Source organism: Numenius arquata, chromosome 6 (assembly GCF_964106895.1).
Source record: "Numenius arquata chromosome 6, bNumArq3.hap1.1, whole genome shotgun sequence".
In the NCBI taxonomy this organism is placed as follows: Eukaryota; Metazoa; Chordata; class Aves; order Charadriiformes; family Scolopacidae; genus Numenius; species Numenius arquata.
In genome coordinates this window covers 56259580-56278872 of record NC_133581.1, presented here as the reverse complement: position 1 = coordinate 56278872, position 19293 = coordinate 56259580, and the positions used below count along the sequence as shown (strand labels likewise).

Here is a 19293-nt window from a genome sequence, read left to right as displayed (position 1 = left end):
TTCTAGTTATAGTGTCTTTTACATCCCATAAAAGTGTATAGAGAATGGACAAGGCAGATTTTATACTAAGAAAAAAGTTACTTGTGCTACTGGAATATTGTATTTATCCGGTGTTGTGATTTGCAAATAAAAATAAACCTACTAAAATGGAGTTACTTAGCCACAATTACACATATGTGTTGAAGATACAGCTTCAGTTTTAGTCAACTAGGTTCTCATGCCTGTCTTGTTATTTTTTTTCTCTCTCTCTCTTTATTTCCTTTCTAAAAAGAAAGCTGGTATTTCTGGAAGACGAAAAGTCAAAGTTTATAACTTTATGTTAGATTGGACTTGGAGGAAAGAAGTGATGATGCCAATACAATGGTTAACAGATGAACTTTTGGGGCAAATTTATATTGTTCATGTGTTCCCAGACATCTTGTTTCAAGCATATATTTTTACCTTAGAGTTATTGAGACATCTGGTAAGTACTTTGACTATTTTCTGTGTAACTTGAATTAAAGTGTATCTTTACCAGATGCACAATATCAGTTATTATATACACAAAAGCATGTTTTAAATACACTTATTCTGAGATTTTTGCACAAAGCTATTATCTTAATACAACTGTAGAGAAAAAGACAAATTACTCTGTGTTTTTAAAAACATTTTGGGTGGATGTACATGATATCCATATGATATAGCTAGACACTTTTTGGCAAAATTGTATGTATACTAGCCACTCTGGTACACCCAGCAACATTTATATTGAGTTTTATTGCTATTGATTTTTTTCTTTAAAAAATTATATAAAGCATAGTCACTATTAAGTAGTTATTTTATTTATGACTCTAGGAAGCTATTGATTTTTAAGGTAACATTTTTAAGACCAAGAAATTGCTATGTAATATATTTCTGCCTTTATTACAACCATTTTACAGATCTGTGACACTATGGAAAACATTAAGGAATACCAGAAATTCCATTAAAGGTTAGGAGGGTAACAACGAGTAGAAAGATGCTGGAGAGAGAATAAAGCAAACTTTATCACAATAAGAAATGAATTTAGTTCAGTGAAGTAACTCACCCACCCACAACTGACACTTTCTCAGAGACTTCCTTTTACCTATTAAATATCTTCAGTTATCCAAAAAGATAGACCTACAGTCTAAGTAACACTTCTGTCTTTTCTGATTGTTGGCAAGGCCCAAACAACAATTTTAAACATATTTGCAGGATGTTTGCAAGATTAGTGTACAATCTGTACGCTATTTGGAGAGCAGTTAAAATCCTGATTCTAGGACCTTGTCTGCAAAATGAAATAATAATTCCTATGGAGGATAAAAATGTACCTATCAACTGGCCAGAGTATCAGTCCTTCTGTTTTCACAATTTAACATCCTAATTTTGCATTATGGAGGTCTAATACACATTCCCTCCTTATTTAAATGTGGTGGTATTATTAACTCGTGAACACCTGGTTCTCTGCTGATTTTGGTGTGGTTCTAGTGACTTTTCAGTTGAAGCACGTGATGATTGAAAAATGTTAGTGACTTTGCTATAGGACAGGGTTCTAAACAAGTTAAAATTACAATGTGGTGTTTATTACTTATGTTCCCGTATACTTGATTTATGGAAAACCTGTTTTGTTCTGATAGGTCTGTGATAACTGAGTCCCAAGGGACTGAGCTTGTCTTTTGTGGCTGAAGCCCAGCACGAGTAACCCAGTCTTTCTGTTTTGTCGGAAAAACTACCTATTCCCTTATGTTTCTTAAGATTCCCATATGTCTGTTGATCTTATTTCCCCTTGCCTTCCTCTCATGGTGATACAGTTTGATTGTCACATGCATGGGCAGGTGCTGTGTGAGGGATCACAGCCTCATGTGTGGGAGCAAAATGCACAGACTTTCAGAGGGTGCGACCTTCATTTGAATCAGCTTGCTTGAAACTAATCAAGTGTTACAGGTCAGCTTTGGAAAGTGACCAGGAAAGTCAGAGGTTCTAGTTATTTACTTTTACTATACAGGGGTGTGACAGCTCTTGTTCTAGTAGATATCCACCTGCGCTGATGCGGTCTTGGTGAAGCTGTGACAGGTTTTTGCGGTTCAGTCCAGTAATACTGGACGTGCCCTGTAAAAGCCGCTTTCCTCTTGCACACATCATGAATACTTCTTGGACAGATTACAGGACTCACAAATAGTGATCTGTAGTTACAGCCTTGTGTTCCGTGTGTGAAAATTACATGGAATAACACCTCCAATATCTTTGGTTTTACCTGGAATTCAGATATCTGCTGTTTATAATCTGCAAGATTTTCTGCTGTCTTCATTCCTAATGCTAGAAGATCATTTTCAGTGCCCTCAGAACTGTCTTATGTGGCATCAACCTGAAGTGCTTTTTCAGTGGCTTCAGCAACATATTTGCATAATATGAATTTGAAACAGTATAGGGTTTGGGGAGATTTGCTGTAGAAGGAAACACTGGACTAGAAAAGATCTTTTAGGTCAGCAAGTCTAGTCCCCTGCTGTTCTATAATCTCCTTCATAAACTTATCAAACTCTCCCTTACAAGTGATTAAGTTTTTTACCCCAATTGTTCTTATTGGAAGGCTGTTTCAGGACCCTAGTCCTTAGGTTGTAAGAAAGCTTCATCAGATCTCAAGCTATCTTCTATTTACTTTTATACCTATTTACTTTATGTTGCATATCTTTCCTTTCCTTGTTTTTCATTCTCTTGCAGCCTCTCTTTTGCTAGGCTAAACAAGGCAAGCATTTATTTGCCTCCATTCTTCAGTCTTAAAAATATCTTTACGTTCTCCTTATGATCCTGGTAACCCTGTTTTGAATATGCTGTAGTCTGAGTTCCTCTTTTTTGAACAAAGGTAGCCAAGATTGTGTGCTGTATTTCAGAGGGCATCTTACCAATAATTTGTAAAATGTCACAAATACTCTTTCTTTAGAGTATAGCTTGACTGTGCATCTTAGATTTCATGTCCACAGACAAGAAAATAGGCAGTGAAAGTCCATTAGCCTATGTCAATGGGAGGCTTCTTACTGACTTTAGTGCAATCAGGATTATTCTCAATACTCTTCTTAGAAGAACAAATCCATTAACTTATTCTGCTTTGATTTTTAGAAGATTTCACAGAAGGTATTCTGAAAATTAATGGATTTGGGTGGCAAGAAATGTTAGGTTGCAAAGTGAACCGTTTAGAAATGGTTGCCTTTCTCCATGTTGGTACAGGTGAAACTGAGCTTCTCATTTCTTTCTTGAAATTCAGACACTCAAGAGTGCGGTATTCAAACCTCATCCTCTAAGGAATTGCAGATGCTCAGAACTTCTAAGCCCCACTGACTGAAAGCAGACAATTGAGTGAAAGATTTATTTGTAAAGAGCAAAACCTAAAGCAAATGTGTCTGTTGACAGAAAAAGATTCTAAAAATCTACAGGCTATCCATCTTCAAAATCTGCAGTTACATCTCTTGGATGAGATATAGACTTGTATCTGAGAAATGTGAAAGTGATTGCAGTAGATTATGTTAAAGTTATGAGGGTGATTTCTTGGGAGAAATTATAGTACCTACTTCATTTATACTACTATAAGAAAATTCAATCCTAGAGGAAAAGTTTATAAATTAAAAACACAAACTGTGTGTTGTAAGTGAACTCTTACATGAAACATTACTTTAATTGCACTTATGCTGCTATTATGCATGATAGACTAATAAAATCAGTTCTGAAGCCTGTCTACTACTACAGAGTGTGAAACAAAAGTGGCATATGTTTATTTTGCAGAACTGCACACAGCTACTCAGGATATGAGGTAGTGAAGCTCCATTACAGTTTGGTTTTGCTAATCTGCATAAGTAACAATTTTTTTCAACGCAATTTCAGTCTAACTTTTATTTACAGTTTTTCACCTTTGAACAATACAAGAAGCTACTGGGATATGCATCATTACCACCAGGACTGGTACGTATGGATACAGAATTTCATGTTCTAATTTAATATGTGTCCCATCCATTCTTTCCCATAGAAGGAGCCCAAAATTAAAAGGGCCAGTTCAACCAACGGTTTTTCATAACACACTTGTCACTTAAAAATACTGATAACAGAATTTATCAAAATGATAGTGTCCTGAGGGCCTAAACTTTAACAAATAGTTATGTTAACTTTTATAGAAAATGTCTTCAAAATAATTCCCTACAATATCATGATATTTGTTAACATGGACAGTGACAGTCACCATGGAAGAGTTTGTATGCAGCTTGTCATTCTTCATTCTTGCAAAATAGATAAAAAGAGTTAAATATTATCAATTTTTATTTATTCATGTGATAGTGACTAGAGACCTCAACCAGGTATCGAAGTGCTATTCTACAAGGCATAGTATAACAAAAACATAGACCTCAGTCTTATTCTAAAAACTTTATAACTGAAACAAACTATTGATAGGAAACTGCTACCTCCTCTGAAGTCAATGGCAAAACTCCCTTATACGTCAGTGGAGTTAGGCTGATGGTGAAAGAGGTAGGTTTTGTTCCCATCTCATGTTGGAAAAATAGATTTGGTGGCAACACAGCGTTCTCCAAAGGCAGTAAGGCTAGAGCTTGCCACTACACTCCTAATTTACCATTCTTCTCTTTCTTGAGCTCTCAAGAGTCCCTGCTCAAATCCCTCTGTATTGAATAAGTTATTTTTCTCACTATTGTTTTTTTCTGTACCATTGGTTCCCTTGAATTTCAGCAGCTGTACTCAGTATATTGTATTTTGGTCCTGGGACTCTTTTCAGTGCCTAGAAAGTTTGGAGATGTTAAATGGAGGCAATAAATGTGTAAAATTATCACAAAAATTAACCCCTCTAAATTTTCTCAATTGACCTAAATATCTCAATGTTATTTTTCTGTTACAAGTGAATTAAGGTATTTTTAAATGCTATGTCATGATGGAAAGCAAAGCAGCAACTATCTCCATTTTTGTGACTGTAATGAACCATCAGCTTCTAAGTAAATGGAGTTAATTCATTCTTTCAGTGGGTGCTGACATTTCCATGTGTGCCACTTATTCCCCTATAAATCTTTTCAGGATTGAAATTTCCTTAGGTGGACTTTTCTTCTACTGGTTCAATTTGCTTAAGTACCGCACTATTTGAATTTCTTACATTTCTTTTATTTTTTTAAGTTAATATGTTAGTGTTATATGCTTAATGCTCAGTGAGAGTTTTTATTTTTTCCAGTGCTGCATAACTGCATTTATATTTGTGTTTTTATTCAGACTCCACCCAAAGATAACATGAGGGCATTGTTTTTCCATGTTTTCGTAATAAATTGGTACCACAATTTTTCTTCTAGCTGAAAAGAGAATTCATTGACAGTGCTATGACATTTTATTTTGTATTTTTTGGAATGTTGTTTATGGCTATTGTCATATTGTCTTCATGAACTGTCAACATCTGATCAAGGGCTAAAGTTGTTTAGTAATAGAATACTGCTGCATTACTGTAATCTCACAGTTTGCATTGTATCATTCAGTTTCATAATCTGATGTATGGGAAATTTTACTCCTTAATTTTTAATTTTAATTCTAACTTTCCTAGGCATTTGCCATTGCTGGCTTGGGATCTGGGTTGACGGAGGCAGTTGTGGTTAACCCATTCGAAGTAGTAAAGGTTACCTTACAGGCAAATCGGAATGCCTTCACAGAGGTATGAGAACTGTTCCGTTCTTCTTTTTCTGCTTTATTAGGCATAATGCTCTTCAAAGTTCATATTTAGAGCAGAATGTCTATAATTTATTGGGTTGATGCAAATGATTTTCTCATAAGCTTAACAGAAACATAAAAAGAGAGAAGAGACTCAATAGACGATGCCTTCAGATATGCAGAGATGTGTACAGTATTGTCAGCAGTGTCATCGTCTCCACTGTAAATATTCTGTGCCTGAAGTGCACCTTCAGCCTTCCACAGCAGCCAGCACCCAGCACTCTGAGGAACTGTAATCCAGAAGTACGAACCTGAGCCCCTTGTCCACACTGCACTTGCCCCAATAGGCTCCAGACTTCAAGTGTGCACCGAACATTAACGTGAAACACCACAGCCCCATGCCCTAGCCAGCATCCCACTGGTGTATTTTGTGTTTAAAATGTAGCTGGTGGATTTCAGAGTCTTGGATGAAATTATTTATATTATAGGTCTCCAAATTTACAGGCACAAACTGGGAAACAGTTATATAATAAAGCATACTGATAATTTAAAATCCTGTTTCACTTCAGACTTTTATTATTCAAATATTGCTTCATTCAAAGAAGTCAGTGTGCAAAACTGACTTTGTCCACAGTTCTGGGTACTGCTGAAAGGGGAAAAAGATTAAACTGGAAAACAGTGATTCATCAAATCACTGCAAGTGTTCCCGGGAATGCACCAGCTTCAATTCATTTTAATGTAGAAAATGTTCCAGGCTAAAGTGAAGGAAAGCAGTCACACAGTTCCTTCTTTCTTTTCTCAATGAATAAGACTAACTAATCAGCTCTTTCAAAATCTTTTGAGATATCAGCTGTACCATGGCAGAAGTGCCAAATCACATCGCCATGGCATGAAGAGGTTGGCTGAATCCCTGTTGAGGCTTGATTTTTGCATATTCTACTATTAAGTTATGACTGAGTTAATACTTGCATGCTTCGTAGCACTTATGTGCACAAATTGAACCCTTTTGGGGGATGCATAGCAAAGGATTTATCAACTGGCCATTTACATAAGTTGTTTGGGGCAAGCTCCTCAGGTATGCTCTGGCAAAATACTGCCGCTGATTTCCAAATGTCGTAGACTAGGTGGTACCTACTCCGTAACTCCAGAGAAGCATTCTCTTTCAGAATAAATTTTAAAACATTTGGTATATTTCTGTTTGATTCTCAGTGCCTGTGAAATAGAAGTTTGGTTGTTCCAAGCCTCCAGCATAGACATTTTTTAACCATGGGCAGCAAGGCCACTGAAACAGAAAGCTAATACAGTACAGGAATAAAAAGGTGAGGATCATGGAAGGAGAAAGACTGAAAGTAGAAGGAAGCAGTGTGTGAGAGGATCTCTCTCTCAGGAGGGTGATACACAAAAATTATGGACTACTACTGCTCCAGCAGTAATAAACTAAGCAGATATTCTGGATCTTTCTGCCTCACCGTTGATGAAGATACAATTAATCTATCTTAATAAAACCTTTGGGTTTGTGTGTAAATACACCAGTATTATATTTTGAGCTAACTAGTTCCTGTAAGGTTGCAAGAGACCAAAGTATCCTTTCACTTCATACATTTTAATTTTTTTCTCTATTGCAAACTTTATAACAAAGTCTGGAGTGTTTTAATTAGTAAATTTTATGCAAGTACTTACTTTAATTACAGCATCCCTCCCTTGGACCTTCAGAATACTCTAATAATCACAGTGTAGCTGTTAAAAAGCATTTTAAGCTGTTTGTTTTGGGTGAATGTTCTTTGAATTAAATTTGAATGCAAATTTTCACAAAATCCAAATAATAGTATATTATCATACAAATAAAATTGTAAAAGAATGTTATTGGGAGTCTACTAGGAACCTAGTTTAGACCTAAAATATAAATAAAGTGTCTGTTTGCCCTAATCAAAAAATCCAACAGACTGAAGCTCTTAAATCACAGACAGTAAAATCACAAGACATTTCAATTTTTAATACATCTTTTTAAAAAGTGTTAAAATTTCACATTTTGCTGTAAATCAGGAAAACACCCATGACTTCATTACCATGATCTCAAGTTCTCATTAATAATATGTTAAAGAACATTCCACACAGAAGCATGTAAATTCAAGCCTATTGGGAGAAGCATATGCATGTTATATTATACAGCGTAAGGCAATGGTACATTCATTTCATCACCATGCAGTTTTTCTAAAAAGTAAAGTATGTACCTATCCCATTGTGTAGCTTTCATACTATATGATGAAACCTAATGCAGTTCACATATTTCTTTGACTATTGTATTAAAATAATAAATATATCTTGTTTAAAAGGAACAAGGAAGAGCATGAAAACATACACCCACACCCAGACTCCTGCACGCCCCCAAAGCAAATATTCACACACTACAGTGACAGCTGAATTATTCTGTGGTACCAGATCATCTTTCTAGGGCTGATAGGTTTAAAGAGGAAGGCCTCCATAAATCACGTATCAGCACTTTTCTAATGTGGCTTGCTACAGGTAAAAATAATGGTGACGTTTTGTTAAGGTAAACTGCTAGAAAGCCTGACACCTTGTTGTTTGCTTTTCTTATTATTTTTTTAATTTTTCTTTTCCCTGTGGCCATGGATAACTCACTGGCTATAGAAGCTAGTGTGGTAATAAAAATCTTCTCACTTGACTTAAGAGTTTCTGCTTTATGGTGAGAAGAATCTGACTCCAGATTCAACTCACCATGTCTCTATTAAGTATAAGTCAATAGTTGTGTGAAGTGAATTAAGCTCTGGATGTTTATACAATAAATTCCTCCATCTGAATTAGTCATCCTGAAGTCTTCCATCATCAGTGACGAAAAACAGACCTTCTATGCCTTGATCAGCTGACATTTTAGATGCTGACTTTGAATGAAGGGAAGTGCTGTCTAAGGAAAGCCTTCCATTGCTAAAGGACTAAAAAAGGGAGTCTTTTTGAGTAGCTCAGACGTAGATGTAGACATTGCAGTTATCTAGATTTGAACTGGTGAATCCCACCTCAGGTGTTCAGCAAGTGACAGGCTTCCCCTCTTCATCATTAGTAAATCTGTATTCAAGATGAGAACAAGGGATAACTTACTATTGAAAGTTGCTGTATTCAGCTTAAATCACTTTATTCAGGACCTCTAGTTATTTTTTAAAGATCTAATCCTTGGGTTTTGTGCATGAGAAAGGATGTTATTGCTAGTATCTGGACCATATTCCATGTTAGGTATCCACATTTTAAAATAGATTCTGATTTGAATCCCTGGGGGTAGTTAGAAAAGTAAACTATAGTAAAATGTATGCACAACATTAACAGGATAATATTAGTTACCAAATATGAAAAAACAGAATGAAACTTAGTATTAAAGAATAAACTTGTCAGTCACCTAAATAAGCAGTCATATGCTGTGTCAGATATAATAAGCATCATTTGGCTGATGCTGTTGATCTACCACAGTGATATTTTGAAATGGAAAGCTATTAAACAAATAGGTGTATTGAAATTAGCAGTGTTCACATCTTTGTAGTCAAAATTCTTCTGTATTTTCATGTTTGAGCCTCCTAGTGGAAGTCATGTTTTGCCTTTCTAATTAAATATTTGGTTACCCAGAGCTGGCTTTATGCTTTGGAGAAAGCCAAACTCAAGTCAACAATTTTTAAAAAGGAATTTTTCTATAATTCTGCTAAAAAGAAATCTTAAATGTTCAGAAGGAAAACACCTGATTCTGAGTACCACAGTATAGTGGAATATATATCAAATATGTGTCAGACAGATCCTGTCTGAGAAACTGATCTTTATATAAGTGGATTCTGAGGAACTTTCTTCTTTACTGCCTTTCGTTAAATGGAAGTTGGCTGACTGAAATGATTTCTATGCCTTTTGGGCATTATTTTCCAACCAGGATTTCTTAAGTCAATTTCCTAAATCTGTACCTTGGAATTTAAATGGGTGTTCTGATTTTCAAAATCTAACTACACTTTTTCTCGCTGTTCTTAGCTTTCCCTAGCTAAAAATTTCCTGTTCCAAATCTGTCCCTTTTATTACTCCCTCATCATGCGTATTCCTGTGCCGTTGGTTTTACTAGAGAAGTCATTTTTATCTTCTTATTGTCCAGAATAATTGTTATATACTGTAGTTGTGTAAGGGTTTCATCTATCATAATCTTAACAGCACAGCATCAATGATAAAAAAGTATAGCGAAATTCACACGTTCAAAGCCACAGGTTGCTCTATAAAATCTATTTTTTTCATTATTATTTTGAGACGTCTTCCTTTGCTTTAGAGTTCCTTAGTCTTTTACAGTACTCAAGTCATACTTTCATCTTTTTTCTGCAATCAGAAGAATGAGGAATCTTTTTAATGAAAGTTGTGATTTTTACATGATTGCAGGAAAGGGAAAATAACAAATATGGTGAGACTTAAGAAAAATTACAAGAATTGGCAACCCTGTGTTTGTCAACAGGATTGAAATGATGCTATGGTTATTGTTTTCTTTTTGTAAAGATGATCTCTTCCTTCTTTTGCTTAACTTGTGTAGCAACCATCTAGCTTTGTTCAAGCTCGGCAGATCATTAAAACCGATGGTCTGGGCTTCCAAGGACTCAACAAAGGTCTTACTGCAACACTGGGCCGTCATGGAGTTTTTAACATGGTTTACTTTGGATTCTACTTCAATGTGAAAAACATTCTTCCCGTCAATAAAGTAAGTTCTTCATACAATGCAATAGACAAACAGATAAGAGGTTTGGCAATTTAATTTTTCTGTGCAAAGCGGTGGTATTTAGTAATAAGTACTGACTAACCTAGCTCTCTGTTTTTCAGAAATCTATAGCATTTTAATGGAAGCAAACCAAGGATTTGTACTTCTCACTTTTTAAGAAAAGCAGAGTATAAATAAAGTAGTCATGTTTAAATTCTCATTTTTATGAACTTCCCTTTATACCATGATAACAATGTAAAGAGGAAAAAATTGGGATACAGGTATGTTATGCTTATGTTAAGTACATATGCACTGTTTTGTGGTAAACTGGCGTAGAAGAGAAAAATCAGTTTCTAGAGCTTCTTTCAGTATTCACAAAGCAAGGGGTGAAGCTTAAGGAGATGGCAGAGCTGGAGCACATAGGGTATTCTGGCCATAGACCAGGACTATTTACTCAAAAGAGAGTTCGACCTAGTGTTGAAGGACAACAGGACAGATTTACCCATATGGGAGGGAGCCAGCCCAAAACAGGATTTACAGGGTCATGAACAGGGGCTTATGTAGTTTGTAATTAAAAAAAAAAAAAGAATCTTTATAGCTGTAATTTCACTTGAAGCGATTTTATTTGATGGTCTTATATTCCTCTACATAACAAAGGAAACATTTCCCTTTACAACAAAGGATAAACATGGTAATACTGGCAACTTACTAAATGACTGTGTTAGCAACAGCTAATGGTTTATTAATGACTCCAGTACGTTACTTACTGAACTGTGTTTTCACTAATGTGATTTTTAGATGATGACAGTTAAACAGTCACAGGTGTAACATGTAGTGATATTCATATAAGAAGCTGCAATTTACATCAAAAGGGATCAGTTTCTGTTCCCAGATGAAGTAACACCTCTTTTTTTCGGCACTTCTGAGTAGCCTGGTATTTTTGTTGGCAACATTGTGTAAATGGAGAAAAGCTCCACTTCTTATTTGCAGATCATTACAGTAAATTGAATTGTTCAAGAGCAGCTAACCCACAAGTTTCTACAAGTTTCTTTCAGTGTATTTAAGCATACTTTACAATGTGCTTTAATCACACATTCTAAAAACTCAAGGTATATATAGCATATCAAGCATTGCTTGATACTAAGATAGGAATAAACAGGTTTATGTTGATCAAAAGACAAAAAAACTATAATCATCATGCAGAACATTCAGAATCATATGCAGGTAAGGACAAAGAAGCTTGTCTGCAACTTCTGTGGAAATCCTGAAGTGATCTTGTGTAGCAATTGAAAAATAGTAATAGTATTTTACATAAGCATGTTTTCCTAGCATTTCAGATTTTAAAAAATCAGAAAAAATTATTGCATGATTAGAAAGATTCAGAGCTTTATGATCTGAGAGAAAGTAGCACTTTATACAGATTCTGTATGATACAGAGAATTGTTAACATCTACAACATAGAGATTAAATACATCTAGAAAACAAAAGAGAAATTACTTCAATAGTGTCAGCCAGTGGCCCAGCAGTCCAGTATGTACTATCAAAAGCAAAAGGCAATTTAATCAATGTAGGATTTTATTGCATTAACTGCAAAAAAGTGGAGAGTTTGCCCTGCGCTGGACCAGTGCAAAATGGCTTGCACGGTGGCTTGCACAGTGGCTACATCTGTGCTAGTAAATTGAGCAGCATCACTGAAACTCTGTCACCTGTGCTGGTAAGTATTCCCTGGCACAGGTTTGGCCTAGGCCAGCCAACACTGTTCCTGAGTACGGCTTAGGACAGACAAGGAACCATTCCTAATAGGCAGCTTTCATGCAGCCAGTCTGTTTTGGATGGTAATGGCATTTAATAGTGCTAATAAGGTTAATAGGACTCTCTAGGCCAGCTGGTATCAGTGCCATAGACAGTTCTGCACATATAGATATAGCCAATAATTCTGATCAAACTCTTAGTAAAATCAATGCAAATCTTAACCTGAATTTAACAGGGTACAGATCAGGCCTCATCAGGCTTGTGTTAGCCAACAGTATGTCTCAGGCATTTCCATGCATTGAACTTCACTTCAGTGACTGGAAAATAGAGGTATTCAACAATATTTTGCAATCTGTAACTTAAACCTCTTCTGTCAGTAGGCAGGTACTAGAGGCTAAGACTTATCAAACATGTACAAGGAATTTGATAGAAGCTGTTTTGCTGTTAGTCTGAAAAATATTAGACAGTCATAACTTTTCAAGATTTCTCACATGCTTGATTGCGTTACAAAACCTAATTTTTTCACTTTGTATTTTTTGCCCAAAAAGAAAATCTTAAAGCCAGTCTTGTGATATTGACAAACATATAAAAATTGTGAAATAAGAATACTACACTTTTGAAATAATTTTGGCTCTTGACTATGTATGTGCTGTTCACCATCTGTAACGTAAGTGGAAAAATGTATGGAAATGTCCGTATAAGCCTTTTAGCTGTCAACAGTGCTAAACTGTGCATTAAATTTGCATCCCAATTAAGGATGTTTGCAGCTTATTTTGCCAAAAACAATAAACCTTTTATGTTGAGTGGTCAAGTGATATAAATGACATGTGTGGGTTGTAAATGTTTGTAATGAATAATTTTTCATATGTTCAGTCTATTCTGCTAAACAGACCATTTACAGCCAACCTCATGGTCTGTTTACTGAAAATGGAATAAGCCAGACTTGTTTCAATCACCACTAATGTATCAACCATAGAGCATTAACAGTTATGCATCTGCACTAGCAATCAAATTAGTCTGCAAATTTATATCGTCTCAGTTTTATGGCACCTGCTTTTATAGCACATTTCATAGGCATCCAGCAGCTCTCGCTTTTCAATTTTTTATCATAGTTAGGTTTGATGGTGAACGCTACTTTCATTAAAACCTTTGCTCACTACCACCTCCAAGTGGCTGTCATATTTTTTAACGATATGAAATTTCCTCACTGTCTGTTAAAAGCCCCCTTTGAAATGTGGCCAACTGCAAAACCCATTTCAAGTCAGGCACTGCCTGCCCCAGCTGCCACAGATGTGCCTCCTGGAAAAAGGGCAGCTGCATCAGAGAGTGGGAGCTGAGCAGTGTGTTTTGTCAGAGAAAGGGCTCTAAATTTCTATAGGCAAAGAAGAAGAAATGGGAAACCAAAATGGTCTGTTCAGCTTGGCAAATAAGTAAGGCAGTAGATAACAATTTTATTTTTAGTCGTCTTCAGATCTATGCCAACATAGAAGTTATATATAGGAACAGACGGTGAAATGGGCATGTGGTACCACACAGTTGGAAAAATAGTAAACCAAGATGATTTAGAAGACTTAATCAGAGTGGGAAACAGAATAACCTCAGAGCTACTGTCTAAGCTCAGATTTCAGGATGACCTGTAAACTGGAAAAAAAAAGTGGCAGCACTGTATCCAGTACGATGTTACAAGGCACCCATTGATCAGTCTCCAATCTGAGATGTCCTGTTGGCTGTGGAAACTACAGCCTGTGTTGTTTAAAGACTTCAGCCTAGCCCATCATCACTAAAAGATGTTGTATCAAAGGAGGAGAGTCTGTTGCTACCACAACTGCTTCTGTACTGTGGCATTGCTGTAGGCAAGACAGATATGAATTTTCAGGAGAAGAATCTTCAGTGAAAATAAAAATGTGAAGAAGAAAAAACAAATTTCTTCTGTTTTTCCACAGAAATTAGGATAATCTGAAACTGATAACCGGGTTCAACCTTAGCTGGCAGAGAGGCAGTCTTAAAATAGCTAAATTCTTGCAAGACCTACAAATAATCATTTAAAAGGAGAAGAGATCCTACAAGTGCATCTTATGAGTGCCCTGGTGAGGGAAATTTTCAGTAAGAATTTGTGTCTTATTAAACACTGAATTCCATAGGAAAAAGCCCATGTAAGCCTTAGTCTGAGCTTGCACCCTTCCAGACATCACTGTCAATCAGCCACAAGAACCCATAGGACACCAAACTTCTTTAGTTCTGCTATTCATGGAGTTACTCTTTTTTTTTTCTGTTTCCTAAATTGCTGTATAACTGAGACTGAAGGTAGATAGTGCAGACAAAGGTACTGGATGCAGGAGTAAGCAGTAAGACATCCGTTTCTGGGTGCCCTTTTCTGCATAGTTAGTGTCTTGATGCCATGAAAAGGTGATCTGCTTGTAACCCAACACTTTATGAACATTTTGTGTAGACCAGCTCTATGTGGGAGAGCTGAGTCTTCAGAATTCTGTACCTTCTGTATTTGTTGTCTCTTATTTTATTTCCATCAAAAGTTCTTTGGTGCGGCAGTTTATTTTAGAATTAATGTAGTCCTATCCTTGCCCTGCAGGTCAAAAAGGTGATGGAGAAATAGCAAATAATAAATAATCATGCTACCTATAAAACTGGAGGAAGATTAATAATTTTATCAGGAAATTATATTGTGAGAAAAACAAATCACTGAGAGGACTGCAAACTGTTTGAAAGTATATACCTTGTACAGCAGACAGACATGTCACTCTGGAGAGTAGCCAGGACATTTATCCTAGTGGCTGTCATTCATCTTCTTAAGCTGTCAGACATCTGACAGGTGGATTTTAAAAACTGAAATAAATGTCTGCTGCAGTGAGTTTGCACTCAAGGAGGAATCTGAGATAATACCAGTGTGAAAAAAGCACGTTCAATTCAAACAAAGTGAAGATGTGACTATGCATTTTGGAATGCCTTTCCTGATCATCAATGTGTTTATTGTAGTTATAATTTCAGCATTTCTTACACATCTTGACAAAGATCAGACCATCATTGTGCTAATCAGACAGCAAGCTAGAGTTTACAATAAGGAGTTTACTATGTAAATGCACGAGATGGACGGAAGTTCAGGGTCAATAAAACTATGAAGCTGCTCCTTAAGGTGTGTTCAAATCTTAATTAAGTCACAAACAGAAATTGTGAATATTCTTTAAAAGAATCAAAGCATGGTGTTATCACAAGAGTGATGAGACTGTCATTTTTTATTTTCATCCTTTCTGGAGTCTTGCAGTGAGTCTATATCATTCTCTTCTCCTTACTGTTGATTTCTGCGGGGAGTTTGCATGCCTCCAAACCATCTGTACCAGCCTCTCCCTCTCTAAGACTAGAATTTGACAGCCTTTCTTCCCAGCTCGCCTCTGTGACTCAGCAGGAAGACCCAGACCCTGTCTCTCCTCTGGGTTCACGCTCAGTGTGTGTGTTTAAAGCAACTTGTTTTGAGTTTTTCATCTGTTCCCTGTTGCTTTCCTAAGAGCTATCTCCCACCTTGCCTCTCTCTGAATATACCTTTTCTCCTCTGTCTTGGAAGCTCCCCTTCCTCAGACCCACATGTCCTTTCTTCCACTGTTTGGTGCCTTAGGAATCTCCTTTTAGTGATTAAAACCAAGTATCAGGCTGGCTAAGGCAGTTCCTTAGAGCCCGTTTTGCTGCCAAACACTTGACTATAGTCAAGGTAGCCTAGATCAGGTCTCGTGGCATCTCTTAGCTCACCACAGAAGTTCCTATGCTTTAGCCACTTCTCTTTAGCCATAATGGCCAAGAAGCAGCTCTACCTCCCTTATTCCTGACCTATCTTGCTCTTCAGTCCATAATTCCTGGGTATACTGGGCAGAACCAGAGTTGGCCAAACTAAAGCTTTGTCATTTTAAGTCCTCCTTGTCACACACAGGGAGGTGGAATGTACAACATACAGTGCAAAGCTTCTCAGCTCCATTCCTGGCTTCTCTGCTGACCTGTTATGTGACCTTCAGCAAACGTAGTTAAATTTAGCAGCCATTTCAAATCACTTTTGGCGCTTTTGTGCCGAGGGTAACTCATCTATAAAACTAATATAGCTAACATTTTCAAAGGAGTTTAAGAAACGTAATGCAAATATTCCACTCTAGGCATTAGTTTCAGGGTAACTTCAGTAGGCTGTCTTGCAGATACCAACTTCAAACATTATTCTATTATTATTATTTATTATTCATGCAATTTGACAGGAATTGGCATTCCCCTTGTCCAGTAAGCATTATTCTTTTATAGTGGACTTATCTACAAGGTGCTCAGAAGTACTAAAACGTATTTATAAAAGTGTTCTTTCTCATATGATATGTACCTTCATCAACTGAAAAAAAAAAAACAAAAACACCAGTGACAAGATCTCAAGGCAAACTTCCCAGTATTGAAGCAAACAAACATCTGAAAATAGCTTCAGTTACACAAATCAATATTTATTGATCTTTTTATTTTATTGGTTTTTTGTAAATTTCTTTATGACACATTCTGCCACTTTTACTCACACTGAACAGGGCCTCCTAAGGGAAAAACAAGTAGTGTTCCTGAATCAGGTTTCTAAACACTATTATGCATGTTGATGGACCATCCACATTATCTATTTCTGGTTACTTTAAGCAACTTGCCTTAGGGACTTTGAGCTGTTCTTTTGAAGGTACCTACTTCTCTCCACTGCATATGCGAGTGCTCTGTCCTGCCTTTGAACCCTTGGATTGCACCTAAGATGGGTGTATAAATTAGTACAAATACATCTACTATGGTGAGTCATTATCTACTATAAAATAATTTTTCAAGGGAGGTGATTCTGCCCCTCTACTGTGCTCCTGTGAGACCCCAGCTGGAGTACTGCGTCCGAAGGGGCTTTGGAGACTGAAACTGATAAAACTGTCTCCAGTGGGTGACACTCTTGTATATTGGTGTGTATGTGGTAGATCTAGGGCTAGAATTTTCTCTTGCTAGACATTATGGAATATAAAAGAAGGAATTAAGGCACATATGATTCAGGAGGAACTTACGGAGTCTTCACTGTTTTAAAAATGTTATTATAGGAGTAATTAAGTATAAAAAGCAGAGAAATCACATCTCAAAATTTTTTCTCCCAAAGAAAGCAGGGAAATCCAGCAGGATATGCATAGATATGGCATTTATTAGTGATACCTGCTTCTCTCTTGATTTTTGATGGCTGCTGGTTCTTACAGGGCAGGGACTCGGGTGTACCAGAAATGTGAGGAGCATGGTAAAAAGGTGAGATGATCACAGATTACGTTACCCAACCACGGCAAAGTTTGTCCATTGTGAATAAGCAAACTGGCATTTCATTTCCTTGTGGTATACTGTACTGTGGCATGGCAGCGTCTAAAATCAAGTTTCTGTCGTATATGTTCTACTCATACTACACAAAAATCATCGTTGCCTAAGAACAGAATTCATACATGGTTTTCCTCCAGCTCTGCCATTTATGAAAGCAAAAGGAGCCTGTCAGAATCTCTTGTTCTCTTGTACCAAATATGAAACATACAATATTCAGTCAGAGAACTCATGGTACAGAAGTTAGTGCCAATAACATGATGATAACTGCCTCTGCGAGCCACTTGCAGCATTAACTAGATATAGATAGATAAGTTAGACATACTAGACAGATATGTTATCCTCATGTCTGCTTTCACGGGGCCCTACACTGTTAGGAATATTTTGGCATTGTCCATGGGGTAGGAAAAGTTCAGATTACAGTATCAAAAGAAGGGCACTGCTTCCTGATGGCACCAGCTTGCACCTGCATGATAGACAGCCAATGTTCCTTTGTCCATGTAGGCATTGTAGACAGAGGCATAAATTATGTTTGGGAATCTCTTTTTTTCACTCTGAAGTAGTAGCACAGTAAAAAGCCACTACTCTGTGCTTTTAGGGAAGAAAAAAACAAACAAAACCCCACAAAAAATAACCCAAACAAAAACAAAAACCAAAGCTTTTTAATTATTGCTAAATTTATTTTGAATCTGTTATACAAATGAAATTATACAGATATTACAGTGGCAAATGCCACTAAAACCTTTCCCATTAGATATATAATAAAAAAACAAGTTATATAGCAAAGATAGTGTATACCATAGCACATTTGGTTAGAATCCAGTTTTGTGAATGATCAAATTGCTGCCTTTCAACATTTTCTGTGTCACAAAATTAAGAAATAAAGCAATCTGTGGTCATTTCCCTTTAGTGGTGTTGGTGCAGTGTCTGGTTTCAACACACTCACTTGATCAGACTCCCACTATATCCTGTACTCTTTGGCACTCTCAAACTCAAAGCAGGCAACGCTGGCATTGAGATTCACCGATATGAAAGTGTTCAGTCATTCAAATATGAGGGATTTCTCAGGAGCAACAAGGCTAGAAATTCAGTGCTTAACAAGTAAGTATTTTTGCCTGACACATATTGGCTATTCCAGAGGGCAGCCCACTGTGCTTGGTGCTATGGAAGAAAGCGTCCTTGCGCCAAATTGCTTGACAATGATATTTCAGACCATTCTGGACTATGAAAAGCCAACAGAGCAGTAGTAGTGTCCTCACTGTAGCCTGGTTTGAGGAGGTTAGTACAATCTGGAATAGTACTTAGCTCTCAGGTGTGGGTGTAATCATGTGTCTGCTGCCCGGAGGCAGGTAGGCACCATGCTGGAACAGGGCAGCCATGCTGCTGCCCCTCCAACTTCAAAAGGGCTCCTTTTTTCTTCTCTAGATACCAGAAATACTGGCTTTATTTCATTTGCATTCAAACCACTATCAGGATATATACAGAATAAACAGAAATTTGCTGCTAAGCTTTTTGCTAATAAAGTCTTGCAATTATTTAAGTAGCACAAGCCAGTCTAATTTTTAAAAGGTATTACTGGTACGTTTCATGTTTTGTGATATCAAGGTGTTAAGTTTTTCTGCAAGTAATAAAAAGCCCTGTCGGTTTTAACATTCCTCTCTAAACACCTGTATGGACTTTGTCCAATGCATATTATGGAAGTTTTAATTTATGTTTCTTGTTGTTAATCTGGAAAGGAAAACTTCTTCATTGTTTCCTTTTTCAGTCACAAAAGTACAGGTTTGGGAAACAAA

General features: G+C 36.7%; 1 protein-coding gene across 1 annotated transcript in view; it reads left to right on the top strand.

The window, feature by feature from the left end:
• The window catches only part of SLC25A21 (solute carrier family 25 member 21), a 258464-nt gene that overhangs the window by 234373 nt on the left and 4798 nt on the right, over nt 1-19293 (top strand). Inside the window, exons 5-7 of the mRNA XM_074149662.1 lie at nt 3892-3951; nt 5576-5683; nt 10238-10402. Coding sequence (XP_074005763.1) covers nt 3892-3951; nt 5576-5683; nt 10238-10402 — 333 coding nt within the window. The remainder of the gene's footprint in view (nt 1-3891; nt 3952-5575; nt 5684-10237; nt 10403-19293) is intronic.